The sequence below is a fragment of the Podarcis filfolensis genome (genome assembly GCF_964270895.1).
Source record: "Podarcis filfolensis genome assembly, chromosome: 9".
In the NCBI taxonomy this organism is placed as follows: Eukaryota; Metazoa; Chordata; class Lepidosauria; order Squamata; family Lacertidae; genus Podarcis; species Podarcis filfolensis.
Genome location: NC_139610.1, coordinates 72,157,840 through 72,176,307, shown reverse-complemented (window position 1 = coordinate 72,176,307; position 18,468 = coordinate 72,157,840). Strand labels below are relative to the sequence as shown.

General features: G+C 46.5%; 1 protein-coding gene across 1 annotated transcript in view; it reads left to right on the top strand.

The window, feature by feature from the left end:
- Nucleotides 1–8,348: 8,348 nt before the first annotated feature.
- Nucleotides 8,349–18,468, top strand: part of DDRGK1 (DDRGK domain containing 1) — a 37,272-nt gene continuing 27,152 nt past the window's right edge. Inside the window, exons 1-2 of the mRNA XM_083571816.1 lie at nt 8,349–8,597; nt 13,928–14,089. Coding sequence (XP_083427942.1) covers nt 8,510–8,597; nt 13,928–14,089 — 250 coding nt within the window. The 5' untranslated portion in view covers nt 8,349–8,509. The remainder of the gene's footprint in view (nt 8,598–13,927; nt 14,090–18,468) is intronic.

Here is an 18,468-nt window from a genome sequence, read left to right as displayed (position 1 = left end):
AGAAAACCCTAGAACAGGAATGGGTGGCATATACCATAAATAAAGTAAAGGTAAAGGGACCCCTGACCATTAGGTCCAGTCGTGACCAACTCTGGGGTTGCGGCGCTCATCTTGCTTTATTGGCCGATGGAGCCGGCGTACAGCTTCCGGGTCATGTGGCCAGCATGACTAAGCCGCTTCTGGCAAACCAGAGCAGCACACGGAAATGCCGTTTACCTTCCTGCCAGAGTGGTACCAATTTATCTACTTGCACTTTGACGTGCTTTCGAACTGCTAGGTTGGCAGGAGCAGGGACTGAGCAACGGGAGCTCACCCCGTCGAGGGGATTCGAACCGCCAACCTTCTGATCGGCAAGCCCTAGACTCTGTGGTTTAACCCAAAGCGCCACCCGTGTCCCATATACCATAAATACTGACATTATTATTACTATTGAAGACTGAAGGCCACATTTCCCTTTGGGGGGGCCATATGTTGGGGGCCAGAGGCAAAAAAGAATGAAACAGCAAATGTCCATGTTACCTTTTGCTATACAGTGGTACCTCTGGTTGCAAACGGGATCCGTTCCGGAGCCCTGTTCGCAACGTGAGCAGAATGCAACCCGCGTCTGTGCATGCGCGGGTCGTGATTCGCCACTTCTGCGCATGCGCATGACTTCATTTTGAGCATCTGCGCATGCGCAAGTGGTGAAACCTGGAAGTAACCCTTTCCAGTACTTCTGGGTCGCCGCAGGACGCAATCTGAAAAGATTAACCTGAAGCAAACATAACAAGAGGTATGACTGTACTAGGCTAGTTTCCACACACACTCTAGCTCCGTATGCACCACATGTTTAAAGCGTGTGACTTTCCCAAAGGATTCTGGGAGCAGCAGCTCACGTGTCACAGAGCCGCCACAATCTCCTTGAACAAACGACAGTTCCCAGAATTCCTTGGGGGAAGCCATGGGGTGTTTGTGCAGCCGACACTGAAGCCTCTGAAGCAGGGTTGACATATTTCAAAAAGGCAAAATCCGGACACAAAAGCTGTTCTGCAAAATTAAATAATAATAATAATAATTGAGCTTATTTTCAAGGAAATTTGCGATTTCCGCCCGGACGCTGTTTATGAGGGCCGAATCCTGACTGTGTGGGGGAAATTCTGGACACATGGAAGCCATGTTCTGAAGAATTTCAGGGCCTTGGTGGACACCCCATTTGTCCCCACCATTTTACAAGCAACGCAATATTTTGCTCATTTCTCCCCTGGAGAAGATTGCTGGGGCAGGGGGTGTCATCCCCCCCCCCTTTATTCATTTCGCTTTTATAGAAAGGTGGTATACAAATTAAAAGAGAAATGAAAAAAGGGGGGAAATGTCATAGACAACATAGAGAGCAGAGACCACACACATGATAACAATATGATCCACTAAAAAAAAAATCACAATAACTTTAAAATGTACAACTTATATCAAATAAAGCAATATCCCATACAGTGGTACCTCGGGTTACATATGCTTCAGGTTACATATGCTTCAGGTTACAGACTCCGCTAACCCAGAAATAGTACCTCGGGTTAAGAACTGGCGAGAGCCAGTGTGGTGTAGTGGTTAAAAGCGGTAGTCACGTAATCTGGGGAACCGGGTTTGCGTCCCCGCTCCTCCACATGCAGCTGCTGGGTGATCTTGGGCCAGTCACACTTCTCTGAAGTCTCTCAGCCCCACTCACCTCACAGAGTGTTTGTTGTGGAGAAAGGAGAATGTTAGCCGCTTTGAGACTCCTTAAAAGGGAGTGAAAGGCAGGGTATCAATAATAATAATAATAATAATAATAATAATAATAATAATAATAATAATAATAATAATAATAATAATAATATCTTTATTGTCATTGCCCCCTCTCAGGGACAACGAAATTACTTGACTGCTCCATAAAAACACTAATTAAAACAATACAGTATAGTACAGCAAGGAAGATTAGATGACTTTCAAAGTCCAGGCTTCCCATTCAGGGCCGAGATCGCTCTGGAGAAGAAGCTGTTCTTAAGACGGCTCGTTCTTGTCTTCATCGTCCTGTATCTCCGTCCCGACGGCAGGAGCTCGAAGAGACAGTGACCAGGATGCGATGGATCTTTTACTATGTCCAGTGCCTTCCTATGGCACCTTGTGGCATAAATCTGCTCTAAGGTGGAGAGTGGGCAGCCAACAATGCTCTCTGCTGCCTTAACAACTCTGCACAACCCCATCCTGTCCTGGGTAGTACAGCTTCCGTACCACACACATAAGCCATAAGTGAGCACGCTCTCAATGGCACAGTGATAGAAGGCAAGCAGCCTCCTTGATCCTTGCCCATCCTGGCTAATAAAAGCAAGTCGGGAAGGGCTGGGCGATGGGCTCTGCGGGGTGGTGAATGCTTCCCTCTGTGAGGGAACATTCCCAGATCCGCTGAAAGAGGCGGTCATTAAACCGCTTCTTAAAAAACCATCTTTAGACCCGGCCAGTATGGCCAACTATCGCCCAGTCTCAAATCTTCCATTCTTGGGCAAGGTGATTGAGCGCGTGGTTGCTGAACAACTCCAGGCACGCCTGGAGGATGCGGACCATTTGGATCCCTTCCAGTCGGGATTCAGGCCTCATCATGGGACTGAAACTGCCTTGGTCGCGCTGGTTGATGATCTCCGGCGAGCTAGGGACAAAGGTGAGAGTTGTTTCCTAGTTCTGCTGGATCTCTCAGCGACCTTTGATACAATCGACCATAACATCCTTCTGGACCGTCTAGAGGGGCTGGGAGCTGGGGGCAGTGTTATGCAGTGGTTTCGCTCCTTCCTCCTGGGCCGTGTTCAGAAAGTGGTGGTGGGAGATGAGTGCTCAGACCCCTGGGCCCTCACTTGTGGGGTGCCTCAGGGTTCCGTCCTCTCCCCCATGCTTTTTAACATCTATACGAAGCCACTGGGAGAGATCATCAAGGGGTTTGGACTGGGTGTCCATCAATATGCAGATGATACCCAGCTCTACCTCTCTTTCAAATCAGAACCAGTGAAGGCGGTGAAGGTCCTGTGTGAGTGCCTGGAGGCAGTTGGAGGATGGATGGCGGCTAATGGATTGAGGTTGAATCCTGACAAGACAGAAGTACTGTTTTTGGGGGACAGGGGGCGGGCTGGTGTGGAGGACTCCCTGGTCCTGAATAGGGTAACTGTGCCCCTGAAGGACCAGGTGCGCAGCCTGGGAGTCATTTTGGACTCACAGCTGTCCATGGAGGCACAGGTCAATTCTGTGTCCAGGGCAGCTGTCTACCAACTCCACCTGGTACGCAGGCTGAGACCCTACCTGCCCGCGGACTGTCTCGCCAGAGTGGTGCATGCTCTGGTTATCTCCCGCTTGGACTACTGCAATGCGCTCTACGTGGGGCTACCTTTGAAGGTGACTCGGAAACTACAACTAATCCAGAATGCGGCAGCTAGACTGGTGACTGGGGGCGGCCGCCGAGACCACATAACACCGGTCTTGAAAGACCTACATTGGCTCCCAGTACGTTTCCGAGCACAATTCAAAGTGCTGGTGTTGACCTTTAAAGCCCTAAACGGCCTCGGCCCAGTATACCTGAAGGAGCGTCTCCACCCCCATCGTTCTGCCCGGATGCTGAGGTCCAGCGCCGAGGGCCTTCTGGCGGTTCCCTCATTGCGAGAAGCAAAGCTACAGGGAACCAGGCAGAGGGCCTTCTCGGTAGTGGCGCCTGCCCTGTGGAACGCCCTCCCATCGGATGTCAAAGCGATAAATAACTACCTGACATTCAGAAGACATCTTAAGGCAGCCCTGTTCAGGGAAGTTTTTAATCTGTGATATCTTAGTGTATTTTTGGTTTTCTATGGAAGCCGCCCAGAGTGGCTGGGGAAACCCAGCCAGATGGGCGGGGTACAAATAATAAATTATTATTATTATTATTATTATTATTATTATTATTATTATTTCTGCGGAAGATGGTTTCTCCTTAGAATTCTCAAAAAGTACAGTCTCTGCTGCGCCTTCTTCACAAGCCCCCTTGTGTTGACACTCCAGGACAGATCCTCTTGTAATTCAATGCCCAAAAATCTGAACGTTGTTACCCTCTCCACACAGACCCCATCAATCAAAAGTGGCTGGATATTGCTCTTCTGTCTCCTGAAGTCCACCACAAGCTCCTTTGTCTTCCTTGTATTTATGAGCAAGTTGTTAGCTCTGCACCACTCTGTCAGCCGCTCCACCTCATCTCTATAATCCGTTTCACCCTCCCTTTCAGGGATGAGCCCAATCACGGTTGTGTCATCTGCAAATTTGACAACCCTATTACTAGGGTGAGCAGCGACACAATCGTACGTGTAGAGAATATAAAGGAGCGGACTGAGTACACATCCCTGTGGTGTTCCTATGTTAGTCTTAAGCATATTAGAGGTATAAGGGCCCAACCAAACCCTCTGGGGGTTCAAATCCAAACTCTTCTTCTTCAACTTTGCTTCAGGATGAGAACAGAAATAGTGCTCCGGCCAAAGTGGTGCTTCAGGTTAAGAACGGACCGCCGGAACGAATTAAGTACTTAACCCGAAGTACCACTGTAATGCATTAGAATAAAATAGTAAACAAATTAAATACCAGCAAATAATTTTACAGTTATCAATTACAATAAAGAATTACTAAACTGTAATCAATAAAAAATAACAGGAAGTCACAAGGCATAAAATACCACAGAACACACAAAACAATGTAAAAGGGTCGTATTGGGAAACAAGGACACACAACTTATAATTTTTATTATTATTATTATTTTATATCCCTGTACTCCTCTCTTCCCAGCAGGTTCTGCTGTTCTCAAAGAGATGGTCTGGGAAACGATGCCAGGGCTGGACAGTGGAACAAGGCAGGTGGAAAAATCCATTGCCTGGTGAACCACGCAAAGTCTCTCTCCGCCCACGGCGACACGGCTCTGCAGTTCACCCAACTTCCCCCCAAAATGAGCAGAGCTGAAGAGCAAACACACCTGGGCGGACTCAAAGGCGGTTTGCTTAGCTGTTTGGCAAACCGGAGCCATCTCGGTATACAAATAGTCAAACGGGGAAAGCGCCCGGCAAAGGGACAGATTAGGACATCTTATCTTTAGATTTCCTTCCCGCTGGCTGGCCACGCTCAGATTCTCTCTTTAATCACACCATTGTAAGATCATCAGTTTTCCTGGACAACAATAACTGTCAGTTTCACATCTGGGCATGGCAAGAACAGATAGGGATACCAAACAAGAGGGGGACCCCCCCCAAGTCTTGTTACAAGGTGGCCAAGTTCCAATTTTGCAGGTGAAATTCCCATCTCGCAATATCGCTCTGCTCCTAGCAGGCTCGCCGATGGTCTTGATACTATCTTAACAGAAATGAAGGTACCAGAATCACCTGGCGGGATGAAGCCACAGTGGCCAGCCTCCCGAAACGGATGCTGCTGCATCTTACCTGGGCAGCGTTGGGTGGCACAGGCGAAGTCAATCTAGTACTCATGCCAATGTTCCCAGGAAGCCCCGACCTCACCACCCCAATTCTGCCATTGTGGGGAAATCTCCCACCAAGGGCCCCGGCTGTGTATTTTCTGAAGCACAGGAAGTAAACAGGCATCTCATCAGGAATTGCCCCTGAAATATACTCAGAGTCGCAAAGTGATTTCATGCTCTTTATTCAGCTCATAGTGGTGAGGAGGAAGAATGAATGTCCCCTCAAAGTATCTGCTTATATACATTATTTACACAATGGGCTGCACATGATTGGCTAATTCCGGAATTCTCCTGTAGGCCAATCAGGTTGTGGATTCACTTCTATCTGCAGCATGATTGGGTGGTTCCTGCCGACCAATCATACTGCTGCATTGTTCTAGGACCAATCTGACTGCTGCATTTTGGATCCTATTGTTCTAGGACCAATCAGACTGCTGCAGTTTGGATCCTATTCAACTCAGTACATAACAGCCCCTTTATTTTTTGCTCAGATACAGATATAATATTTGATACTTCCAGCTGATGAAAGTGAATACATCGAAACAGGGCCCTGTCCTGGTTTCTGATCCATAATTGACTTCTGACTTCTGCTCAAGGATTGAAACTAAGACCTTCACGTCAAATCTGACTATGGACCAACATGATCTTATCTCTACTCATAAACTCTTATTTCTAATTCTGTAACGAATTATTGTGTTATACATATTCTTATGAGTTTGAGTTTGTAATCTCTGTTAGAGTTTGTAATCCTTGTCAGAATACATACTTTTGAATGGATTAGTTTTTGTTACAACTATTGATTTGCGAGTAGGGATCACTCCCACTATTGAAACTTACACTGGCCTGAGTTCTTGGTGTGCTTTCTTCTTGGTATATTTAATAACAAGAACTCCAACTTATTTAACGATAGAACAGGGGTCAGCAAACTTTTTCAACAGGGGGCCGGTCCACTGTTCCTCAGACCTTGTGGCGGGGTGGACTATATTTTGAAAAAAATATATGAATGAATTCCTATGCCCCACAAATAACCCAGAGATGCATTTTAAATAATAGAACACATTCTACTCATGTAAAAACACACTGATTCCCGGACCATCCACGGGCCGGATTGAGAAGGCAATTGGGCCGGATTTCTTTATAACCAGGCCTTTGGCTGATTAAACCATCTATAGCCTTTTAAATGTGCTTTGGGCAGGGGGCGCTATTTGTTTTTGTTTGTTATGCATTCTGTGTTCCCATTTAGTATCTTTATGTTGTGAACTGCACTATGATCTTGGGATGACAGGTGGTATACAAATAATAATACAGTGGTATCTCGGGTTAAGAACTTAATTCATTACGGAGGTCCATTCTTAACCTGAAACTGTTCTTAACCTGAGATACCACTTTAGCTAATGGGGCCTCCCGCTGCCGCCGAAGCACAATTTCTGTTCTCATCCTGAAGCAAAGTTCTTAACCCAAGGTACTATTTCTGGGTTAGCGGAAAGTCTGTAACCTGAAGCGTCTGTAACCCGAGGTACCATTATAATAATATTAAACTACCCTGATTATTGTAGGAAAATGCATCTTAATCCAGCCTTTCCATTGAAATCTCTGTTGAAGTACAGTGGTAGTTTGGGTTGCAGACAAAGTACTCCGCTAACCCAGAAATAGTACCTTGGGTCAAGAACTTTGCTTCAGGATGAGAACAGAAATCATGCGGGGGCAGCGGGAGGCCCCATTAGCTAAAGTGGTGCTTCAGGTTAAGAACAGTTTCAGGTTAAGAACGGACCTCCGGAACGAATTAAGTTCTTAACCCGAGGTACCACTGTATGTTAGAATGCAGCCAGACCCCCAAACTGCTAAGAACCAGCTTAGGAGGAAACTAGTGATGACTGTTAAAGTAAAAACAAAAAAACCCACACAACCCCAGATAAAGCACAGTGGTACCTCGGGTTACAGACGCTTCAGGTTACAGACTCCGCTAACCCAGAAATAGTACCTCGGGTTAAGAAATTTGCTTCAGGATGAGAACAGAAGTTGTGTGGCGGCGGCGGGAGGCCCCATTAGCTAAAGTGGTACCTCAGGTTAAGAACAGTTTCAGGTTAAGAACGGACCTCCAGAACGAATTAAGTTCTTAACCCGAGGTACCACTGTATCTGCAAGAGACGTTGCAGGAGCAGATTTGCAAAGGGTCGCTGGTACCCGTGACTTCTGTAATAAAATGCATCTTAAATGAGATATTCCTTTGAAATCTTCAGTGGCTGTGCTTGTTCGTATTAAGTATCTACAGGAAACGGTGCAAGGAACAGATTTGCAAAAGACGTTGGTACCCTGAATGTTAAGAATATGCAATTCTGCCCCCACTACTTTTTCTAGCGCACTTGCAAGGGCAACCTTTGTCCCCATCAGAGGTCTATGGAGCTTCTATGGAGCATCTTTGGAACTGCAGCGACATCTAGTGGCCAGACAAGGAAATTGCAGGAACACTATTATTTGTGTGGAGGGGGAATACACGGGCATCTTAATGCCCTCCAGGTGTTTTGGACTACAACTCCCATCAGCCATAGCGTACCTGTAGAGTCAAGACCCACCGCTCCCCACACCCACTCCTCAGCAGGCAGCTACTTAGCCAGCCCCTCGGGTCCATTTTTTTAAAAAGGGTCCTATCTTTAAAAAGCTACATAAAGCGGCACCGCAACAGAAAGCGACAGCGCTGGGGTTCATTTAGGCCTTGGCCTGCTTTTCAATCGCAAAGGGAGGGGAAACTTGGCACTTTCCAAGCAGGCATCCTCACTAGCCAGCCATAACAACTGCCGGGCGGGGTCCTCTCCGGTTGCTAGGCTACGCCGCGAGAGAACGCCCCTTAGCGCTTCAGCTTCCTCACCCCGGAAAGCTTCGTCGGCGGTTGGCTCTGGAACCGCCCTTCTCTCCGAGCGGTGGGCGTGGTTTGCTTTCCCGAACACGTCGCCTCTGCCGGATTGGCCGGGCTCCTCTCGGCGTCGGAGGGAGGGGGCGTGGCCAAAAGGGGGCGGAGCTTGCGAGGCGAAGATGGACCCGGTGCTTTACGTCTTGGCGGCGGCGCTGCTGGCGGCGCTTCTCGTCTTCGTCAGCCGCGTCAGGGGACAGGCGCGCGCGGGTAGGACGGGGCGGGGGGGGGGAGTTCTCTACCTGGTCCGTAAGGGGGGCGGAATCTCCCACCTGCTTGGAAAGAGGGGAGGGGAGGTTGTGGGAAAGAGAAGTCGGGGGGGGGAGACCTAATACGTATATTATATTATATTATATTATATTATATTATATTATATTATATTATATTATATTATATTATATTATATTATATTATATTATATTATATTAATGTAGTATGTAATAATAATATAGTATAAAATAATATCTATAATATTATATTTGACATCTTTAAGAGCTTTGTCCCCTTGGGGTGGGTGTCTAAATAAAACCGCCTCTGAGCATGTGCTGAGTGCCTCTTCCTTTCCTCCCAACCTCATGACTAATACAGTGGTGTCCCGCAAGACGAATGCCTCGCTAAACGAAAAACCCGCAAGACGAAAGGGTTTTCCGATTTTTAGCGGCTTCGCAAGACGAATTTCCCTATGGGCTTGCTTCGCAAGACGAAAGCCCATAGGGAAATCTCCGGGGACAGCGGGGAAGCGCAGCGCACCTTCTCCTCTGTTCCCGGACCTGTCCTGAAGACTTGCGGTGGGAGGAAGGTTTTCCTCCCCACCGCCAACATTCAGAAGGCTGTTCTGAAGGCTGGCGGTGGGAAGAAAAGCCCTTCTCCCCCCGCCAGCCTTCAGAAGAGGTCCGGGGACAGACTGTCCCCGGACCTGGTCTGAAGGCGGTCTCCATAGGAACGCATTAATTGATTTTCAATGCATTCCTGTGGGAAACCGTGCTTCGCAAGATGAAAAACTCGCAAGAAGAAAAAACTTGCGGAACGAATTAATTTCGTCTTGCGAGGCACCGCTGTACCCATTCCCCAGCACCAGAGGCTGCTTTTCGCTTCCTGTTGAAACCCAGTCAGATGGGTGGCTGCGTATTATTATTATTATTATTGGTGCTTTTTTCTTAAATATATATATATAGAGAGAGAGTTACTTTCATTTTCCTACTCATATTGAAACACTGCCGCTCAATGAGGCCAAACTTAGATTCACAAAATGTTTGGGCAGGGGTCAGCAAACTTTTTCAGCAGGGGGCCGGTCCACTGTCCCTGAGACCTTGTGAGGGCCGGACTATACTTTTTTTGGGGGGGGGATGAACAAATTCCTATGCCCCACAAATAACCCAGAGATGCATTTTAAATAAAAGCACACATTCTACTCATGTAAAAACACGCTGATTCCTGGACCGTCCACTGGTCGGATTTAGAAGGCGATTGGGCTGGATCCGGCCCCCGGGCCTTAGTTTGCCTATCCATGGTTTAGGGGGATGTGTATCCCTGCATCACCCCAGGAAAAAAAAGCACGGATTATTATTATTCCTATTAGTGCTTCTGCTGCCGAATGATGTGTGCAGCATCAGTGAGTTTTGTCCTGCATTTCAGGTCTCCTCTCTGCCAAGTTAGGGCCACCCTGTTAGGATGCAACAGATTGTAAGGGATTGCTTTGAATTCACTTCAGCCCCAGATTTTTAAAAATATATTAAAAAATTGTGCACCACTCGCCCCACCCTGTCCTGTGTTTTGCCAGAACAAAGGTGGCAACCCTACACGCAGAGTGCCTCACACAGGATGGAGTCGGCCCATTACGTTACTATTATTATTTATTAAATTTGTATACCACCCATCATCCGAAGATCTCGGTGTGCTTCACAACGTAAAATTACAAGATAACAACAAAATCTGCCTAGTAGTCTGATACCTTATAGGGGTAAGTGCTGTGGTGTCTGCCCAGTATTCGCAGACTGCAGCTCCTGCCATCCCTAGTTGCTAGCCAGGAGCCACTGGGCTTTGGGAGTCTGGTAGCATCTGGAGAGCGCCACGTTGGCAACAGCGCCTGGATAATGAGCAGGAGTTGTTCCTGGACTTAGCTGGAGAAGCTTGGCTTCTTTGGATAAAGCATATACTCTACCACTGACTTACGATCCCATTTTTCTGGCATTGCTGACCTAGGTAGGCTGTGCCAGAATCTGTTTTTTGCATACCCTGTGTCTCTTGCCCCCTGGAAAGAGTGCCCCTAACCATGTGCAGAGTGCCTTCATTGCTACCCTGGAGGTAATTTCAGCATCACATTTTTGTGGAGGCACAAACAAATGAGATGGGGAAACTTTTCGTGGCCCCAGACTTCTGATTGTCGATATTAAGCATTTAAGGAGTGTTTCCTTGGCATGTGCAACAATTTTAATCCAGATCAGTGCAAAATGGCAGCTGCGGCTGCCACCTCGGTTTTTGCTTGTGCTTGTGTGTATTACAGTGCCCCCACCGTAGCTTATAATCATGCAGTGGATATAATCACAGCTGCACGTCTTACTGTGCTTTAGCTGTGCTGGTAGTGCTCACCAGAAATTAAAAAATAACCACCTTTATTAGATACACACATGCATGCGCTTTGGGTTCTGCTGTATTTGAGAGCACATCCATCAGGTATTTAGATCATCCGCTCCTGTTGTCCCTTGATGAGGCTTTTTAAGCAATTGCACCCTGAACCATAAAGAGGTGCACCATACCGGTGTTTGAACTCTGTGCACAGAGGCCAGAAGTGACTTCTGGTCATTTCTGCGGGGGTTACTATACGTCTGACATCACTTCTGCATGGCACTTCAAGGCAGATCATTAATGACGTCTCAGGCATCATCCGCGTCAGCAGACTTGACATTTCGCAAGCCGAGGAGGGCTGAGTTGGGTATTTCAATCTGAGGTGTTGCAGGATATGGTGCAGCGGGGCGGGGCGGGGGATAACTGCACAATTGCACAACTCTGTGTGTCTTGGACAATTCTGTGCACGCGCACAACCCTGACTCTCCATCTTTACACTCCTTACATAGTGCATGTGTCTTGGCGGTAGCATCTTCTCTCTCCCCTTTTTGATTTAGCATCAAGGCTGCAGGAGAGTTCAGTAAAACTTTGTGATTGGGGGGGGGGGAGCGGCAAGCCAACAAAGCTGCTATGTTGCTGTTCTTATTTGGATATTTCCATGAAGCACATGCAAAATAAAATTTAAAAAATCATGTGGTCCTTTATCCACATCCTGGCAGTGTGTATCTGTGAAGGATAAATAATTTGCACACAGAAGTTTCTGTAGTTTTGTGCAAGCGTTGGAAGTTCACTCTGGGGCTACCATTTTCGTTCCATTTTAATATCCGATTCTAGCAGGGGGTTTTTACCATCAGTCCATTTATAGTGTGCCCAACAGCCAACAAAGTTGAATATTAACTGAACAAATTGTAAAACATCAGAAAAAAATAGGTAATAAAATTATGTGGGGTTTTTTACAGACAAAATGAATATGCAACAACTGTACTCCTAATCCTCTTCCTATTATTATTATTATTGTTGTTGTTGTTGTTGTTATTATTATTATTATTATTATTATTATTTCAATACTGCCCTTCATCTGAAGATCACAGGGTGATTTACAATATAAAAGCACATATCCTAGCAACAAACAAACAAAATACCCCCACCCAGACATTTTAAAAGGCCATAAATTGTTTAATTCGCCAGAGGCCTGGGAGAAGAGGAATGCTTTTGCCAGGCACCTAAAGATCTGTAGTGAAGGTATATAAGGCAAGCATTCCAGAAACGGAGCCACTGCAATTAGATGAACTTTATATGTTGAATTTAAGTGTAGGCATAACAGGCGACATTTAGAATTACAGCTGAAGCCCCTAATATATGTGTATATACTGTATATTCTAAGCCCATAGCCCAGTTTGCTGTAGAAACCATTACTTTACTCAGATGAACTTTGTGTGGCTGATCATGCAGGGCACAAGGAAGAAGACATTTTCCACTTCTTCAGACCCACACAGTCATGGATGTGCTGCAACAGGGATTCCTGCCACACGTTTTGAAATAAGCAAAGTAATACATGTTGCTACCTAAAAGAGCCTCCCTCCTCTCCTCTTAAGAACCTTAATTCATGAGTCTAAAAATTACCTGATTAAAGCACTCCTTTATTTATTTATTATTTATTATTGGTACTTCTCACAAGACACGAGGCAGGCAAGACCCACCTTGTCTTCTGATGGGGCCGGTTCAAAGTGTCTTGTAAATATTACCCCAGCAAGTAGAGGCAGGATTCATCGTGCTGGTTCCATCAGTGCAAGGGTTTTTGGCTGCACGCCAGAACTGCACCCCTTTTCTCCCTGTGTGTCCCCAAAATCTGTTTTGGGGGCTTCCCCAACATATTCTGAGAAAGTGCAGAGTGCAACGGAGAAGCTTGGGGGCAGGTGGGGAGTCCCATTGCATAAATGGAAGTCCTTGTGCTCACGGAAAAAAACACACAGAATACCACTCTAGGTCTGAAAGGACTGTTGCAATTTGCTCCTTAGGATATCCCAACTTTCTCCAATAGCATAAGACCCTGAGAAACCTCAGGGCGTATTTCAAAATTTCTGGCTTAACGCAGGTGGCGCTGTGGGTTAAACCACAGAGCCTAGCACTTGCCGATCAGAAGGTTGGCGGTTCGAATCCCCGCGACGGTGTGAGCTCCCATTGCTCGATCCCTGCTCCTACCAACCTAGCAGTTCGAAAGCACCTCAAAGTGCAAGTAGATAAATAGGTACCGCTCCGGCGGGAGGGTAAACGGCATTTCTGTGTGCTGCTCTGGTTTGCCAGAAGCGGCTTAGTTATGTTGGCCACATGACCCGGAAGCTGTACGCCGGCTCCCTCGGCCAGTAAAGCGAGATGAGCGCCGCAACCCCAGAGTCGGCCACAACTGGACCTAATGGTCAGGGGTCCCTTTACCTTTACTGAATACTTAACATGTCAGCTTTGCCATTGGTTTTCCTGTTTGTAGAGTTGCAACTAGCAGGGGAAATCAGATTTTCAGATGCATCGCCGTCTCGATCTCTGCTGAGCAATGCTTTCTGGGGCATTTGGGTTGCAATCCTATACAGCAGAAGAGATGAACCTGCCTCTTGAGGTTCTTGGACTCCCAACTCCCATCAGCCCCAGCCAGCAAGGCCAATGGCCTTGATGACGTTGGATGCAGTCGTTCCACAACATCTGGCCACAGGATTCCCCACCCATGCCATTCACAGTCGCCTGAACTCAATGGGACTTTCTTCTAAGTAGACATGCATAGGATTGAGCTGTATATCCTGTGGGTGGTGCCATTGAGCCATGAGTTCAGTACGCATTTAACTCCATGCTTAGGGTGCGCCGTTACATTCTTTTCAAAAGCATTTTGCGCACAAATTCCTTAGTAATAGTACTGAAGCAAAAGACTCGGTTCTGAATAAGGTAGCTGTGGTTGAGACACAATCAAAGATGTCCCCTTTCTCTAGGTGATGAGGAGCACCAGCAGAATGTGGCGGCCGTTGTGGCAGCTGGCAGGCCTCAACCCCACACCAGCGAGCGGGGAGAGGGGATGCCCCGACGTCGGAGGAACCTGGGGAACAGGGTGCTGGTTCAGAGACGCTCACAGCAGGCAGAGGATGCGGCAGAAGGTAACCGATGCAAGCAGCTTCTCCTTGTCAGATCAGTTTTTGGTTATTCAAAGAATCTCTTAGACCCATCTCGTCCAGCATCCCATCTCCATCCAAAGTGGCCAACTAGGACCCATGTTCTCGCTTCACAGATGTCTGTTTATTTCTAGCATTTACACCCCACTTTTTGAGGATCCAAGACAGCGCACCACAGCAGTACAGTGGTACCTCGGGTTGGGTACTTAATTCATTCCGGAGGTCCGTTCTTAACCTGAAACTGTTCTTAACCTGAAGCACCACCCAGCAGCTGCATGTGGAGGAGCAGAGACGCGAACCCCGTTCACCAGATTACGAGTCCACTGCTCTTAACCACTACACCACACTGGCACATACACAAAACCTAAAAGTAGCTTTCCATGAAAGATTTTAATGACCAAGACTCCTGAAGGTCACAACACAAATTAATCCCCTCCTCCACGAATTGCTGGTATGAAAAATAGGTATGCTCAAGTTAACATGGTAGCTGTCATTCAGGGCTGAGACAGAACTATGACAAATCTAGCTGCTCCTAGAGTCTGACACCCTTGGTCTAGGACCGAAGTTAGCTGTCCAACTGCTAAGCGCCGCTGCCAATATCCATGGGTGGGTTAGGGTAGCCCTACCCGCAATTATGGAATTATGGGGGTTTCAGAACAGATCAAACTACAGTGGTACCTCTGGTTAAGAACTTAATTGGTTCCAGAGGTCCATTCTTAACGTGAAACTGTTCTTAACCTGAAGCACCACATTAGCTAATGGGGCCTCCTGCTACCGCCGCACCACCGGTTTCTGTTCTCATCCTGAAGCAAAGTTCTTAACCTGAAGCACTATTTCTGGGTTAATGGAGTCTGTAACCTGAAGCGTAAGTAACCTGAGGTACCACTGTACAGTGATCCAGATTGGACGCTAACGCCAAGTCAAATCGTGACCAAGTGCAAACAAGCAAAGGTCGGAGTACTCAGAGCAGAAATTGCAGCCTCTTTGCTCTTCCCCTTGTGTTGCCATTCTGCTGAGACTAAAGCCATGGTTTGGCTTACCATGAACATCTAAATGCAGGCTTGTGGTTTGCATGAACCCAAGTTTGGACATAACACTTAAGCCCAAACCGTGGCTCAGCTCTGGGTAGCGTGGCAGCGGCTGCGATTTCCACCGTTGCGTCTGCGCATGCTTGGTTGTTCACACTAAACCATGATTTGGTTTAACATTACGTGCTCACTGTTTTACTATGCGGCCTAGGACCCATGTACCTACAGGACCATCTCTCCTGGTATGCCCCGTGGAGGACCTTAAGGTCCACAAATGACAACATTTTGGAGGTCCCATGTCACATGGTGGTTAGATTGGTCTCAACTAGGGCCAGGGCCTTTTCAGTACTGGCCCCGACTTGGTGGAACACTCTGTCACAAGAGACTAGGTCCCTGCGGGACTTGACATCTATCCACAGGGCCTGCAAGACAGAGCTGTTCCGCCTGGCCTTTGGTTTGGACCCAGTCTGACCCTTATGTTTCCCTACAGTTATGGTTTTGGTCTATGAGCTACTTTTACAGTGAGGCTGCATTTTAAATTGCATTTTAACCTGTATTTTAAATTGGTTGGTTTTTGTGTGTGTGTGTGTTTTCCTATTACGTTTTTATTGTAATTTTACTGGTGTTAGCTGCCCTGAGCCCGGCTCTGGCCGGGGAGGGCGGGGTATAAATAAAATTTATTATTATTATTATTACTGCTACTACTACTACTATGCCAGTAAAATTGCAAACAATTATTACAAAATCTATTATTATTGTTGTTGTTGTTGTTATTATTATTATTATTATTATTACTATTATGCCAGTAAAATTGCAAACAGCACTAAATCTGGAATACAGAAGCAGCTGAGCCAGCTGACAGCTATCAGTATTCTAGGAATATCACCTCCAGATTCATGATAGATCATCTTTTTTTTTTAATAAATGTTTATTAGGATTTTACAACACATAAAAATCAAACAAAAACATATCAACACAAAAAACAAAAAATACACACTTAATAAAAAACAAGAAAAAGAAAAAGAATCCACTTTTAAATTTCAAGGTTCTATATCCCTCTTTCCTGACCTCCTCACATCTCCCTTTTTTGTGTTCCTCTTTATTCCGTCAAATTCAGCAAATTCTAACCCTCTTTCACATCTCATTTATAATTGTGTACTCCCACTTGTTATATCTCTAATTTCCCCTCTTTTTTAGACCCTTTTTTTTCATACCTCTTTTAACCATGTCCCAAATGCCGTGTTACCTTTACATCCCACATCATTCTAACATTCAAACAATTTACTATATTTCTGTAGATAATCCTTGAACTTTTTCCAGTCCTCTTCCATCAACTCTTCTCCCAGGTCTTGGATTCTGCCGGTCATTTCTGCCATCTCCATATAGTCTATCACTTGCATCTGCCATTCTTCCACGGTGGGCAAATCTTGTGTCTTCCAATATTTAGCGAGAAGTATTCTTGCTGCTGTTGTTGCGTACATAAAAAATGTTCTGTCTTTCTTTGGCACCAATTGGCCGACTATGCCCAAAAGGAAGGCCTCTGGTTTCTTAGGAAAGGTAAATTTAAATACCTTCTTCAGTTCATTATAGATCATTTCCCAGTAAGCCTTAACCTTTGGGCACGTCCACCAAACATGATAGATCATCTAAAAACAGGCAGCTTCCACATAGCACTGGGGCCATTTTCTGGTTTGGCCACAAATGTGTAGCAGGCGATAATCTATGCCGGAGTTTGAATGTGGGATAGGAAATGGATCTTGCAGTTCTCCCCAGGCCACATGCCTCAGCCACACCCTCTTCCCCAGGCCGCGCTCCCTCACCTGCTTTGCCTCGCATCCTCCTTGGGTGTTTTTGCCTGGCTGGAAAGTGCCCTTGAGCCCTGGCCATGCTTCTTGTTTCTCTGGGTGGAAGATAGAGAGGGTGCATGGGAAAGTGTGTTCAAAATAGCCTACCGTAGAAAGGTACATTTTAAATTATTATTTATTATTTATACCCCGCCCATCTGGCTGGGTTTCCCCAGCCACTCTGGGCGACTTCCAACAGAACACTAAAATAAAATAACCTATTAAACATTAAAAGCTTCCCTAAACAAGGCTGCCTTCAGATGTCTTCTAAAAGTTTGGTAATTATTTTTCTCTTTGACATCTGATGGGAGGGCGTTCCACAGGGCGGGCGCCACTACCGAGAAGGCCCTCTGCCTGGTTCCCTGTAACTTGGCTTCTCGTAGTGAGGGAACCGCCAGAAGGCCCTCGGAGCTGGACCTCAGCATCCGGGCAGAACGATGGAGGTGGAGATGCTCCTTCAGGTATACTGGACCAAGGCTGTTCAGGGCTTTAAAAGCACATATTCCTTCCTTCACCCTGCCATGTGGCCCCCGGAATGTTCCTCCAATGGAATTGCGGCCCTCGGGCTGGAAAAAAAGATTTCCCTGCTCCAGAGATGGGAGATGGTGGCTCCCAGCATATACATAGAGTCAGTAAGAGAAGTTCCTAGGGGAGGGAGTCATGGGTTAATGTAGATCAGGAGCCATTGGTTATGTTGATAACTCCACACTGAGAAGTCCTTGCCACTGCAGCCAGCTTGCCACGCAGCCTGGAACAGTTCTGTTGGTGGGAACTTGCACAACCGCTGGAACGGAAGGTGCTTTCTTTGCTGTGAAATTGGTAGCACATAAAAAGCGTGCAAGCTTGCCTTCCCTCTTTGAAAGGGGACTGTGCTTTCCCACTTTGAAAGTGGCAGAGCCTCGTCTTTGATCTGCACGATCCGTTCGCCTGCTGAATTCACGATTGCGTTTTAGCGGCGCACAGATGGCAAATTGACAGCTCTGAACTTTTCAACTTGGGGTGGAACTCTTTGAAGTGCAAAGGCATTTCAAAAAGAGTGAAATAAGAAAAAAGCGCTTTTGATGTTTTCAGGCCAGGCTGCTTATAATTTCTGTCAAATTACCAAACCCATTGAAGTAATCTCGGAGGCACGGCGCTGCTTGTGTTGAATCTTTCAGTTCAGCGAAGGAGTTCACCACTGGGGATTGAGTCGAGGCTACATTAGGCTTGAGTCACTTGCCCGCTGACCAGGCCAATGCCATACGTTGGCTCCCTGCTTTTTGACCATGGCTGCTCGATATTGTCAGACACGTCGCAAAGTGAAAAATATTTTGACCTAGTTCATAAGGAACAGTTGTTTAGGGAAGTTTTTAACGTTTGAAGTTTTAGTCTGTCTTTAGTGTTCTGTTGGGAGCCGTCCAGAGTGGCTGAGGAAACACAGCCAGATGGGCGGGGTATAAATAATAAAATAATAATTATTATTATTATTATGCACGTATGGGAAACCTGTGTC